Source organism: Ptychodera flava, chromosome 2 (genome assembly GCF_041260155.1).
Source record: "Ptychodera flava strain L36383 chromosome 2, AS_Pfla_20210202, whole genome shotgun sequence".
Lineage (NCBI taxonomy): Eukaryota > Metazoa > Hemichordata > Enteropneusta > Ptychoderidae > Ptychodera > Ptychodera flava.
In genome coordinates, this window is record NC_091929.1 from 40,407,458 (window position 1) to 40,422,950 (window position 15,493).

General features: G+C 36.6%; 1 protein-coding gene across 1 annotated transcript; it reads right to left on the reverse strand.

The window, feature by feature from the left end:
• Positions 1-1,492: 1,492 nt before the first annotated feature.
• LOC139150216 (calcium-responsive transcription factor-like) lies at positions 1,493-14,714 on the reverse strand. The gene is made up of 10 exons (XM_070722447.1): positions 14,575-14,714; positions 12,529-12,660; positions 10,318-10,447; positions 8,277-8,461; positions 6,178-6,367; positions 5,194-5,299; positions 4,557-4,700; positions 3,596-3,799; positions 2,467-2,623; positions 1,493-1,606 (listed from the first exon to the last, which is right to left on the reverse strand). Exons 2-10 carry the CDS (start codon positions 12,640-12,642, stop codon positions 1,493-1,495), a joined length of 1,344 nt encoding a protein of 447 aa, XP_070578548.1. The 5' UTR covers positions 12,643-12,660; positions 14,575-14,714.
• Positions 14,715-15,493: the final 779 nt, after the last annotated feature.

Below are 15,493 nucleotides of genomic sequence, written 5' to 3' on the forward strand. Positions count from 1 at the left end.
TATTACAACACCATGAATCCAAAAGTGAAGTAAGAGCAGACTGGCATGAGTGAAAAGCTCTAAATCCCGATTGTTTGCCATGTAATAGGTTATTATCTTGTAAGTAAGTAGTTAGATGATTATGGATATGTCGCTCCAACACTTTGGATAAAATTGGTAAAATACTAACTGCCGGTAATTACCAGGGTCACCTATACTTCCGCCCTTATGTAGCGGGGTGACCTTTGCACGTTTCCATAGTGTGGATAGATGGATACATGTAGTAGATAGACCAGTAGATAAATAAATAGGTAGATAGATAGACTGATAGATAGAGAGACACACAAACAGACTGATAGATAGAAAGAGATAGAAAGGTAGGTAGATAAATACATCTTGTAGATAGATAGACAGATAGGTAAATACAGAGATTGTCCCACAGACAGACAGACAGATAGATAGATCGACAGATAGATAGATAGACAGATAGTAGATAGATATATAGATAGGTAAATATACAGATAGACATATAAACAGATAAATAGACAAATAGATGGACACATGGACAGATAGCTAGATGGATAGATAGAGAGAGGTACATGTATAAAAATTAATATTAGACAATAAGATACAGATAGACTTATAGCAGTAAAATTACACCTTACCTTTGCAATCTGGGAGTTTTCAAATATTCTGGGGTTTAACTGGGACAGTAGTTGTGCTGTTTTTGGTGATAGCGTATTGCTGATTTGTGTCGTTCCGTCACTCAATGTAGTCTCCACCAATGAGATCACAGCTCCATTATCTAGATGTAAAATGAAGAGGTCGAGATAATGTTCAATGAATACAACATGGTGAAACACTGTTATTTCCACAGCTACTCTGGCTATAGAAAATCTAAGACCAGATAAGTGAGCTGTGATGTGAGTTTGTCCATAATGAATGTTCTATGGTTCTAAATCAATATTATTAAAGCCGGAACACTTCTTCAGTCAAAATGTAACTAAAAAAGAATATTCCATAATAAACAATTTTTTATCCTTAGCTAGGTTTGTTGTAACTTTTGTTAATTCACAGCAAGATGTCATCCTCCAACCCAAGACTCATAAGAAAATATTCAAGTCGTATGCTCATGGAATCACAAATATATCTTGACTACTCAAGACACAAGGTATTCGTTAAGTAAATGTACAACGTCATATCTGGAGACACAGTGTCATCCGTAAGAAATACAGCTTGATTACATATTCTCTTATCTGATGCATGTGGAATAGAGGGCAGGTACTAGCATACATGTACGTTTATAAAAGGAGGTTTTTTATCAGCTTAATCTCTGGGCAAATTGATTAACTGTGCACAACTTTCAAGAAGAACAAAGGATTACAATCTTATAAACAGTCAATGTAAGCAAGCACCCATGCCAGAACCAGGGGCAAGGGGACTGCTGCTTTAACACCAGAAACCCCTCTGGATATGTCTCTTACCTTCCCTGGGTTTTGTGTCAGGGTGACTGTTACCGTTTGTGTCTGGGGCTCTTCCCCAGTTGTCGTCTGCCAAAGCTGCTGCTGCAATTGGCTGGTGGCCTCGGCCGTGGCCTGTTCCTCACTGGTACCAGTCCGTCATTTATCTGTGGAAGACAGAAAGTCAAAGGTTTTACATCATTTCAACTTTGGTCTAATGGTGTAGCTCTGATTTGCACTGAGCAAATAAATGTATTTTTATGAGGAATGCATAAAGTCACAAGGATGTGTTTTTGTTAAAGTTCCATTCGCTGTAACTTTGACAAATTTTCAAGAACTTTTGCTCTGTTTGTAAAATGCAGTTTCTCATTAACTCCCATAATTATGTTAAAAACGAATCAACTTTTGTCAACACAACTTATGGATCTAACACCCAACATTACAGTTGACAAGCAAATTTTATTCTACACTAGAATTCATTTGTCAATAGTGACAGTTTATATTGACACACAGCACATCAAGTTGGAACCATCTATCCTCATTGTCAATTTACTAAACCAGTTTCACGCTTTCATAACATATGCATGTATTTTAATTCTGAACTCATGAGCAAATTATATTTAAAGCTTTCTTTCAACTGGTTGTTAACTATTATTTCTCTGAAATACTTAAAGGTATACAGTCACCTGTAATCTAAATATGCCTATATATGGTCAAAGGGGTGTCCTTTGGTAGTCAAAATGTCCATGTGAGGGCGCTATTTTTAAAAAGCGGCCGCCCGCTTAAAATCTGTGATTGTTTAGAGTTTCTCTTTCCACTGATGGTATCTGTGGCAAAATTGGAACAGGTGACAGTATACCTTTAACATATGATCATATTTATTGTATCTCTGTAGTATTGTTAACTGCATGAAAATCCGTCTAAGGATGTACTGAGTACTGGGACAATGACCTGAAATTACAGAATAACGACATTTGATACTAAAAGCAAAACAACTTATTTCAAATCTTGAAGGATGTCTACTCACAGTTGCCGTTGGCTGAACGGCTGATAGTTCCCCAGTGTCAATGTCCTTGACAGCTCTGTGTATGTGATTCTGAATGTCATGTATGGTTGGAAAATACGCCAGGTTGTGTTTTTCCGGGACAGTCTCTCCATGGAATAACTCCCTCTCTACAAACGCCCTGGTGTGGTAGAAATTTGAGGCAACACATTGACATGTAAAGTTCTGATAGCAAGAAGTACTTGACACATTTTCAAAAGTTGATGTTATTTGCAAAATAGTATCTAAATATAGAAGATAGAAGACATTGAGCAAATGTAATATGCAAGCTGAAATAAAGTTTTTAACTTTTGCTTCAACTTTCAAGTTGCATAAACTTTCAAGGAAAGTTGCTTACACTTTCAAGTACAGGTACAGTTTAACCCTTTTCCTGCCAAGTTCATATTTCACCATCAGGTCAAGTTGATTAAAGGGACATAAGCTGTAACTTGTGGCCAGTTTTTTAGTATTCTGCTTTTGTATATCAACTACCGTGTCTGACTCTTATCCATTTGTCATGCTGAAATTTCGAGTATTCTTTTTGTCAACACAGCTTGTGTGTGTGTAGTTATCAACTTTATTGTTTACAAATGAATTCAAGTCCAGATCTGAATACAATTTCAACAATAACAATGTAGATTACATACTCATATAGGTTGTGTTGATATGCTAAATACTTGGCATTAAATTACAGTTTAGGGATTCAATGCAGAAAGTGTAGGGAAACCACAAAAGAAAAGTGCTGAAAAAATAGCGAAAAGATACAGCTTATGGAGCTTTCAACTAGTGAAGCAAAACATGTCCAATAGGACCAATATGGTGCATTTTAACAAAGACTGAAGATTTGAAGGTCCATGATGACAGGGATATTGTAAACATTATTTTTACAGACTAAAGATGCTATAACATACCAAGCAAGTGGGTGAAAATACATATGGTTTTGGCTCAATACCACTTTTTACAGACTTAGCAGATGGGGAAGTGATACTGTCTGGCACGTAAAGGGTTGAATCATTCAAGTTTATGTCTGGAGAAAGAAATTACCAAAAATTTATCAAATATTTGAAATTCTAAACCATGATTGTGGAAAAGATTTGATTATTTCAAATCTTACCTTAGCATTTTCCTGACTTGATACACATTCCTGTTTCCTTCAGACACAATTTGTCGTAGTTTATCAGCCACTCTTGGGTGCATCCTCTTTGGAATAGCAGGCTCACTAGACGCTGATCCCATCTGAATGCTCACCCCATAGAAAGGTGTCGGCGGTTCATCGTGATACTCATGGGCTTTCGTGGTTGGCAGCTGTACATAAAATCTGTAACAGACATTTTCCAAGAGATGTAAGTGCACTGAGGCTGTAGACTGGTTCATGGCTAACTGTGTTTCTTTGAACTTGTTGCAACTATACCTGGTACATTTAGTACAGTTAGCCTTGCCTAAAGTCTTGTGGTATCAATATGTATTATTGTACACATGGAACAATTGCGAGTCATTGTCTTTTATACAGTATCATGCCTCCTACATCAACCCACACACCCTTGATAGGATTCAATGGTGACAAAACAACGACTACAGAAAAAGTATTACTCTCTTACGAGTCATAGAATAAAATGTTAGGTCATTGGGACATGATTTTCATGGTAAGATGTTACCATAAGGTAACATGACCTTTGACTTTCAATTCTGGTTACTCTAAATATGTAATTTTGAGGGCATATGTAAGCTACTGATGTAAAATATCTTGACAAATGACCTTTAACCTTTCAACTCCACTAACCTTGTGTGATTTGTCTCTGGGTAACTATAAAAATGTGATTTTTGAAGAAATTCACTTATAAAGTAAGGTATTACGACCCCTGACCTTTCAACACTGTTGATGTTATCTAGTTTGTGTCTCGGTAACTATGAAGATGTAATTTTTGCAGGAATTTCACTGTATGTACATGTAAGTATTACGACCCCTGACCTTTCAACTCTGTTGATGTTATCTAGTTTGTGTCTAGGTAACTATGAAGATGCAATTTTTGCAGGTATTCACTTGTATGTACATGTAAGGTATTTTGACCCCTGACCTTTCAACTCCAGTGATGTTGTCTGGTTTGTCTCTGAGTATTGCAAAGGCTCTATCTTGCTGGAGTCTCAGTGTCTTTCTGTCAACACCTGGTCCAGTGTCCACTTTCAGCTCTGGGAACTTCCGAACTTTCTTGATGTAAATTCTTTTGGAAAATGATGTGAATGTTAAAAGTTAGTGTACGTTGGCTGAGTCTTTATGAAGACAATTACTGACACTTTTGCAGTGTTATTTGATGCACTTGTACAAATCATGCAGAAAGTGATAACAGATTTTAACAGAAAAATAGAATATCCAATAAACTGAATTCCACAACATGTGCTTGTATTTAAGCTTGAAATAAAACTATTAGACGTCACCCAAGTTAGATAGTAAAACAACCTAAATGGTCTTCTCAAAGTTATCTTACCAGTATATCAGAAAATGACAATGCAAAATATCAACATCTGAAATTTTGGAAACAATTTATCTGAAATGTATGCAAATTCTTCACAATTTTCACAACTACTCATATATTACCGTACATGTATATAGAGGAACACAACACACTCTGTTGTCTAGAGTACATGTACCATAAATGGACAAGTCTCCATAGAGACTGGGGTTAAAGGTTACAGGAAGTATTGACGCGTGAGTACCTGGCAGGACACGTGGTTTTGAAAGATGTGGCATCTGTCAGTTTCTTGTTTTGTCCACCTTTCCGTCTTGGCCCATACTGGCATTCCATCACAATGGCTCGGCTGCCTGCAAATAAATAATTATGTACATATGCTGTAACTGTGGCAAGTACACCAGTGTATTCTTTGGATGGGACGAAAGCTGACACCAGTTGTGGTAAAGTAGTTATTTATTGGTGCTGAAACCGTCCCCTTGACTCACTAGCATACATGATGTAGAAGATTAATACTAAAACAAGGGCATTTGGATGAAAGAGTCAAAACAAACTAAATTATTAAACGCCTGGAGATTATTTAAAAACATTAAAACTTTTGAAATTGTTTTTTAAGAACAGCCTGATTGGAACACCACGTATGTGCCTTGCCATACTAGAGTAGACACTTTTGGTTGTCTGCTTGACTGTACTGTCAAGGCTGTTTACAAATACTCGGTTCCAGGTTCTGAAATCTCACACAATGAAGTTTTCTGCTCCAACTACAGAGTTAACGTACTCGGCATCTGAACACAGTAATTCAAACAATTGGAAATTATTCCAACCTGTCAACAAGGCAGGTTACTGTAAAATTTCACCGGCTAGCCAAAATTTGAACCTGTTTATCCCTGATTCCCTGTACACAGGTCAACAAACAGCATTAACCCTTTGAGTGCTTGAATTTTTCCACCAAAACTTTAGTGCAACATTTTACCAATTTTTATGAATTTTTGTGCATTTATTTTGATAATTTTGGAGCAAATGGACATCACATTTAATTAGCTACAGTTTTGTATCAAAATTTTGGCAAAAATCTGAGAAAATTTGACTAGGGTATATTTTGTAAAGTTGACAAAAATTGACTTTGGCGCTCAAAAAGGGTTAATGACAAAGGATGTGGGCCAAACCATTGGTGATGAAGGGTTGACTGCCCCGGGCAACCTGGGATGCAGTTATTGTTTTATCCACTTACCTGCATTGAGAAATGGAATTCCATCGTAAGGAACGTATTGAGATTTCCACATGAGACGTTTTGATGGTTTGTTCTGACTGGGTGACTGCCTGGTTCCCCAGAATGTACCAGTCTGTTGTTTGTGGTATGTGAGTAACAGGTCAAGTTCAACCTCACTCTCAACATAGCCTCGATATGAGTCCCCAATAGCCTGAGAATGATGGAAAAAAACAAACTCATTTGTACAAATAGTTTTGGCGATCATATTATTCTGATATAACTATAGGCATCATCATCAGGAGGCATCACGGGCCAGTGGTTAGAGGAGTGGACTCACGATCACAGGATGGTGAGTTCGAGCCCCGGCATGGCTATGGTGTTGTGTCCTTGAGAAAGGGACTTTGTTCCTCATTGCTTCTCCCACCCAGGGAGTGATGGGTACCTGGTAGGACAGAGGTTGTTATGTGTGCGTTTAGCTCTGCTGCGCTTATTTGCTGCACATGTGAGCTGTTGTTTGCTCCCCAGGGAGTTGAGTGGTATCATATTCGGTCCAGTGACCAGGGGTAATAATAATTGTAAAGCGCCTTGAGCACATGTACTTGTGGATATGTGTGCTATATAAGAACCCAATATTATATTATTATATTATATTATATTTGTTGACGAGTGATGACACAACTGACCATTTGCCTCAATTACTCAGAGCTCAGTGCAATCTGGAAAATTACTCATAACTTGCTTGTGATCACAGACTTATTTAGCTCAACTAGAGTTGTACATTCACAATTTTGGTGGTCTGGCACACCAGCTCAATGTGAGTGTATGATAAAACTGCACAGGACAAGCGGAATTTTGTCATTATTGTCATTTTAACTACAAAGAACTGATCAGTTTGGCCTATTCATAAACATACACAAAGCAGTAGATGCAGGTAGACTCTTCATGCAAATGTGATATGTCAGGAAAATCATCATTCATTGGATTGGAATTTTGAATTTTGGGGTCGTACGCACCATGAAATGGAAAATTTTAAACTTTTACTCCAACTTTTCTCCGGTAAGTAAAACTTGAAATATCCTCTTTCATTCAGGAACACTCTTTCATAATCAAGCATTGAAATCACAGTTCACTGTGCAAATTTTGTTAAAAGGGAACCAAATGATCTAAAATTTACCAATATTTGAAACTGTAAATGGCTGCCACACTCTGTGTTAACTCTATGAAAAAATATTACATTATTCCTGTTTACACAAGCCAAGATGGTGAAATGTTTATCTGAACCAGAAAGCTTCAACATGAGTCCAAACAAGGAGCACATCTGAAAAGTTTTGTAAAAATTTAATAGTCTGAATATATCTCTCCCTGAGACGCAATCTACCTTAAGGTAGAACGCACCTTGGGGACAGAAATTCGGGCCTTAAAATTTTATCAATTTTCTTCTGACCTACCTCTTGTGGGGCCTCATTTTGAAGCTCTCGGCGAAAGAAAAGTTTTTATGGTCTTAGTTTTTCGAAAATCGAAAATTTTATTTTTTCCCATAGAGTTAACACAGGGATGGTGGCCATTTTGAATTTCACATATCGTGAAAGCGCAAGTTATTTGTCTCTCTAGTACCAAAGTTTGCACGGTGACCCCTGATTTTTATTCTTGCTTTGGTAAGAAAATGGTTGAAAGTTTCACTGAGTAAAGTTTGAGCAAAAGTTTAAGTCTTTCACTTTCGAGATGCATACTACCTTAAGGTAGAATGTGCCTCGGGACAGATATTGGGACTCAGAACTTTTTAAAATTCCTTTCTGATCTACCACTTGTGGGGGCTCATTTCAAAGCTCTTGGACTGAGAACAATGTTGACATCATTACTTTTCAATATTCAAAAATTTCATTTTTGCCCATAGAGTTAACACAGGGATGGTGGCCATTTTGAATTTCAAATATCAGTAAATTTTAGGCAAGTTGTTTCACTCGTTCCAGGCTTTGCACAGTGACCCCTGATCTTTATTCTTGATTTGGTAAGAGAATGGCTAAAGTTTCATTGAGGAAAGTTTGAGCAAATGTTTTAAGTCTTTCACTTTCGAGGCGCATACTACCTTACACGGCAAACCTCTGCCTAACACATCTCACCTCACATTCTTTTAACCGTGCAGCCCAGGCCGGACAGCCTGTGGGTAATTCTTTGTGCGGAGTGGATTCCTGGACTTGCTGGACGACGACACCGCTGGCTGTGTTCTCTAGAAGCGCTGTCACTGAACTGTGGGCTACATCTTGAATTGCCTCTGTTCCTGAGGTGTTAGGGTTGACTTCAGTGACTGAAAAGAATGGCATGATTCATTCTAGTGATATATTGTCTTTGCTAAGTCTTGAATGGAATTGCAATGCCTGCATTGTTGAGTTGGAGGTTATTCATGAAATACTTCACTTAGATATGATAACATCTTGCAGTAGACTTGTTTCAGAACAGTTTTAGATAAGCGTAGAGGCGTAATATCAGCAAATTGTCTAACTAATATCATCAGTCTCAAAATATCATGCCTTTAGTGCCCTTAACCTGTGAGTGCTGTAATTTTCCCACATAAATTTCAGTGTAGCATTTTACCAATTGTTATGAATTTTTCTGTAATTTTTTGATAATTTTGGAACAAATGGACATAAGCTTTCAATGGCTACAATGTTTGACCAAAATTTTGGGAAATATCTGAAAAAAATTGACTAGATCTGAAAAAAAGTTGCTGGCTATGTTTTATTCTATAAAGTCAACAATAGTTGACTTTTGCACTCGAAGGGCTAATAACCCTTACCCTGCAGAGTGAATTCACCATGAGGTCAACTTGGTTAAAACTAATGCAGCATAACATGTCCTATACAGTGCATTTTAATATAAAATTGAACATTTGAAGGTGAAAAAAAACGTGCAGATACTGTTATCATGACGTTTACAGACTAAAGCTGCCGTAACCCTTGAGTGCAATAATTTTTTCCCACCAAAATTTCAGCGCAATATTTACCAGTTTTTGGTATTTTACCACTTTTTAAGATACTTTTGGACCAAATAGACATCACATTTCATTTGCTACAGATCATTTTATCAAAATTTTGGCAAAAATCTGAAAAAAAATGGCTTCTCTAGAGTATATTTAAAGAGGTGACAGAAATTGACTTTGGCGCTGCGAGAGTTAACATACCAAGCAAAGTGGATAAAAATACACATGGTTTTGGGTAATTACTGCTTTCTACTGACTTTGCAGACGGGGAAATGATACTGTCTGGCAGGAAAATGGTTAAGAGATGTGTCTTTGATGAGATTTGTACGATTAATCATTTTAAACAAAAGGCAAAGGCTGGCCACATGGGAAGTAAAAAGCTATACATATGGAACAATTGGGATTTATGTATTTCCAATAACGGAGACAAATTGTAAAAATAACTATACATAGAAAGCCAAGTGCTTCAAATATCTAAATGTGATTGCAACAGAAAGACCTGTAAACAATGAATGAGATGTGTGAACACCTGACCTATAGGGAAAATGCCCCCCTCCCGCCATAGACTGTTTCTAGGGCCAGTGCTTTGATAACACATTTGGATATATATATATATATATATATGTATATATATATATATATATATATATACGGTATATATATATATATATATATATATATATATATATATATATATATATATATATATATATATATATATATATATATATATATATATATATGTATATATATTTCGATACATCATGAAACATAATAGACGTGAATCTACACTATGATTAGTGTCTGTGATAACATCACAAAGTTGATCAAACCCACTCTCTGCCAAGATTACAAAACTCTGTATGAACTCGTGTGAATGAGTTGAGGCGGCTTCTAATATATTAAACATTTGCTACATTGGTCGGATAAAGAGCAAGAAAAAGGAGACTTGCTTTCGTTCGATATTTGATTCACTTTTGGTGCCAATACCTTCAAAACCCTAATTTGCATAACTTAAATTTGTAAAATTTATTATGCCCCCCCCCCAATCAGAACCTTATCCCCCCCCCCACCACCACCCAAGAAAATATTTTAAGCAGAGGGGAACATTACCCCCTTGTGATAGAAAGCTGGAGAAAACACTGGGACACTTGCAATATTTTGATGAAACTTAATGGCCTTACTGTGGTGTACAGCGTCTGTGTGTGTGCTATCTGGTTGCTCCACTGCAATGACCTGATAAATCTTTCCTTGTCCAGCTTCACCATTATCTACTTGGATCACCTGCACTTCTGATTGGCCAACAGCCTGGACCTAAATTTACATATCAATTCAACAACAAAACATGCACCTAACTAAGTTGAATTTAAATATGAGTCCTGCACAGTGGCACACTTGTAGATTACTGTTTAGGCACTGCCTAGTGTCTTCGATGAGACAGTAATGCATATCATTTCTGTTATGTTAGAGCATGTTTTTATTGTTTTTCAGCACATCCAAATGAGAAATATGAAACTTTTGCAGCCATATGAAACTGAAAATATTCCATTCATTATTCTCCACAGTTTGGAAAAAACAAAGGGGTGACCAAAGTGCTCCATTTTATTTTGTAATTGATTATGGTCTTTCTGCAAATTACAATTTATGTTTTAGCTGTAAAGTTACGACATTATTATTCATATTCTTTAGCATGTAAACAACCATTACTGTGTATTTGTGGTCAGTCACGTGGTACAGCTCGATCAATTAAAATATGACGGATAGGGCTGTAACCTCCACAAATGTAATAATCTCCACAAATGTAATATCAACCACAATTGTAATAAAATGCACCCATAAATGTAATATCGCCCATAAATGTAACAAAAATCAACCATAAATGTAATAAAAACACCAACCACAAATGTAATAAATATTAACCATAAATGTAATACAAAATCACCCATAAATGTAATACTTGTCACCCATAAATGTAATAAATCTATTTTGTCGCTGCAATTGAGGAATTAGCCCTTAAATATTGATTTATGTAATAAGGAAAGCAACTCCACACATTATTCATTTCTTAATTGTTTGCGTTTAGTGTGTTTTGCATATTTGAAAGTGTATTTTACGATTTCCCTGTTTGTGTACAGAACTGACTGGCCATGGCTAGACACAGCTGTAATCTGAGTGTCAGTGCAGTCTCTACTCCAGAGCGGAAAGACAGTATAACACTACGATCCTTTAACGCCGTTTTTTTTTCGAAAATTGGCGTACTTTCTTAAGGCCAAAGTAATTAAATTCTTTGTTTTGCGTCCCCAACCGCTTAGGTTTTTAAGGTTTTCATAAAAAACACACACAGTGTATTTGAATAGGAAATTTTAGGACATAACCGCTTAGCTTTTCTGAACTAAAATTTTGTTACAATTTTTTATTTGCTGTAATCAAATTACATTGTGTTAATTTTCTTGTGTGTGTTTTCAGCCGCTTAGACGCGTCCTTTTCCCATTTAGAGTGGACGCAAAACAAAGAGTTTACTACTTTGGCCTAATCAATCTCCTCAAATTCGTCTTCAGTGGATAAATTGTGTGGAATAATCGATAGATTGTCTGTATTCCTATGTTGTCCCACTTGAAGTTTGATCCTTCACTAGGGATGCCAGGATGTCTAATTTTGTTCTACTGTGTTCAAGGTATTGTTCCTATTGTTTTTTACTAGATTGAATATATGTTCTCGTCAACAGTTTTGTGTCGTAAGTTTCTGTATAAGGTTTATATTTCTCTGTTATTTGTTCTGAGTCATCTGTGATAAACTTTGTGTGGTATCACTGGTTGACGAGTTATTTGACGCTTCCTTATTATGTAATTATCAGTGTCTAGAACTGCTGTTTCACTTCCATTATCTAACGGTTTGATCAGTACCTCGCCGTTTTCTGATGGCGTTCTCAATGTATTCTATTCTGTGTTTCGGAAAGGAAATCTAGTTTCAGGAAAGTATGCAATAACATTTCACCGTGGTCTTATTAAAGTTATTATTTACTCAGGGCACTGATAAACAAATGATCACATATGCAAGTTCAAGTTTATTACATTTATGGTTGAGTTTATTACATTTTGTTAATTTGTTTATTACATTTGTGGTTGCGGGTTGTTACATTAATGGTTGACAGTTTATTACATTTGTGGTTGATTTTATTACATTGTGGTTGATATTACATTTGTGGTGATATTACATTTGTGGAGTGTGGAGGTTACAAGGGCATGGTAATAGTAAGTAACAGATTTGGAAATAGATACTAATTGTAAGATATCAAATAAAGTAAAGGTGATTTTTAAGATGAAGAATGCACATGACTGACAACCACAGTAAGACTTTTCCATTATACTCGCTGAAGATTTTGTTTGCACTCTCACCTCAGGAAAACTTGCATGGATAGCTTGGCTTTCTGCTGACACAGCTGGAATGACCTCTGTGACCCCGGTCACATGATGAACAACTTGGACCTGATCTGTGTGGGTTGTTGCCATGGTAATAGGCTACTGCAACTGATACAGAGAACACTGTGATGTAAGATAAAGGGCAGTACTTGTAAGTTTGTTTCATACCACAGTATTTCCCTAAACATACTTGTGCAGTATTTTTGATTGATATTCTGAAGTGGAGATTTTCTGTTCAGCACTGTAGGTTTCATTCGAATTTTCTAACATTTTAGTACAGTAAGTCATGTCAACCAACTGGATTTTATACGTTTGACAATTTTCTTTCAAATAATGTGTTTGATGAGCAGCTCACTGTCACAAGTTTGACGAGGATGCCACATTGTATTTTTCACATCAAATGGGAAAGAAAGCTGTTTTTTAAATTTTGCTAAAATTTTGCTAAAATCTGAAGCCAATAAAATGTGATGTTCATTTGGTCAAAAATTTGTCAAAAAAAAATTAGAGAAAAATTCATTAAATTGGTAAAATGTTGCACACTATAATTTTGAGGGGAAAAATTGCAGCACTTAAAGGGTTAAAATGAAGTGCGTCAACATGGCTTGTGCTTTTAAGATCTCTATGCAGTTTAGTCAGGACAGGCAACTGATCTCTGTATTGCATATTTCCCTTATACTTTTGACAGTGACAAATATACTTGCAGGCTCATGTTGAAGGGGCACAACAACTAAACTTGTGATGCTGACATTCCCGTGTATAGTACACAACCCTTTGAGCGCCAAAGTCTATTTTGTCACCTTTATAAAATTTACTTCAGTCAATTTTTTCTGAATTTTGCCAAAATTTTGATAAAAAAATGTAGCTGATGAACGTTGATATCCATTTCTTCCAAATTTAAAAACAATTTACAGAAAAGTTCACAAAAATTGGTTAAAATGTTGCATTCAAATTTTGGTGTTAAAAATTACAAGAGTCAAAGGGCCAGTATCTCTAACTTTGAAGGTTTTGTTAATGTCATTTGTTTCTTGTTCTACTCCTTACAGTATGTTGAAATACAGAGTATCAAGTCAGACAGAGCCTATACATAAGTAAACTGTATGGTTATTGACAAGTGAATTCTGGTCCGGACTAGGATTCAGATGTAATCATTAACAGCGCCTTTCATATGTATAGTGTTGACAGACTTGCCAATGCCAGGTGTTTCAGCAGACTCTGGGGAGTAGCACAAAAACTGGCAATTGACAAACAACAGGAAAATTGTGAAAAAAAAAATCAACAAAAGTTATAAGCTACTGGCCTTGTGTGCACAATTCAACATTGTACATGTATTAGGATGTAGAGGGAATTTGAATATTTTTAAATATCAAGACACACCACATTGAGGAAATATTGTGGACGGTGCTTCTTTCCTCCAATCCCCAAAACGAACTTTCAATATACACAGAAGACACCTTTATCTTTGCAGAGTATCAGAGTTTGCCATAGCTGCAATTCTGTAGCGTCTGGTTTTGTCTGGGTTCTGGTTTTGCCGTCCAACCAAAATACCCAGGCAAAACCTCGGGCTACAGTACTGCAGCTATTAAACCTTGCCATTGTTCGTATTACTGTCAGGAACTCATTCAGTCATCGAAAGGAAGTTACTCAACAATTCTGCTTTGCATGACAACGCACCAGAGAAGAACGAATGCTGGGGCGCAGTCAACAGGGCCATCGATATTTACAGCCTGTAGCATGGTCCCCCTACTGTAGTTTGCCAAGAACCACGGTCTCTCCACAATGCATGTACATAGGAAACTGATTTGTAAAATCATGGGGTTCCCGGCCGATTTCATTCCACAATTCTCTCATTGGCATGCATTTCAAGTGTTGGAGCCCGGAAACACCCTTCAACTCTTCCAAGAGAAAAACAATGCAAAATACGATGGTTTCGCTAATTCAGTCAGATAAATGTAGCAGCTAGACCTCTAAGAAAACCGCAAAAGATTTCCTGAGATCGGCAACACGCAAGCATACTGTAATTACCATTTTACCAGACGTCACGGTAGCATTGACGCCACGCTAGCTGTGAATGCCTGATCATGCCTCAGGCATAGGCTGACATGAAAGCTAGAATACAGCACCGCAAAAAATCCGCCATTTTGTTCCTGGACGACTGACAAGGCCTTGCGAATATATCTTCTGATATGAGCTCATTTTTCGAGTTTATCGATTGTCAAAAACGCATATCGGCATCGGCGTCGTAAGAAAATGTTATCCACGTGAAAATGTCCCGGCAAATTTTGAAGTCTGAGGAAAATTGTATGAAAACGAGTCACCAACCTCGTCTTGATTTGTCCAACCTCGACTTGACGCCATTGAAATTTTACCCCCAGTGTAACGTTAATTTTCATTCTCGCCAATTCTCTACGATAAATCTCGTAGTTTACGAGACTTCGCGGAGCGTTGAAACTACCATACACGGTCCCTTTACATGTTCTACAGAGTGTGGCAAGCCAAATTTCGCAAACAGCTTCGCTTTTAATTAGAAATACTTAATTCATGAATGCATACAAATGAATGCAGGCAAAAATTAAAAGATGAAATTTTGTCCAATGCTGTATCATTGATGATATCCGAAATATACTATACTAAGTGTATCCAAAAAATACCAAGTTTACAAATATGTATAGTGTACATAAATTTTGCATTTACCTGAATATGTAGGGGTGCATAGATTTAAATATTTGATAACAATATTTGTTGCTTGGTATGCTTTTCGCTAAACTGGTCCAGAATGAATGCATGAATGTCAAAATGTGGAAGTTTTAATATGATTTCTAGCCATATTTATATGAGTTCCATCAACAGACACATTACACACTTGAGATGCCAGGGAAGAAACATTTAATTTATTTGATCAGTTTTCTTTTTCATTTTTTAACAACTAATTAAAGATCACCGT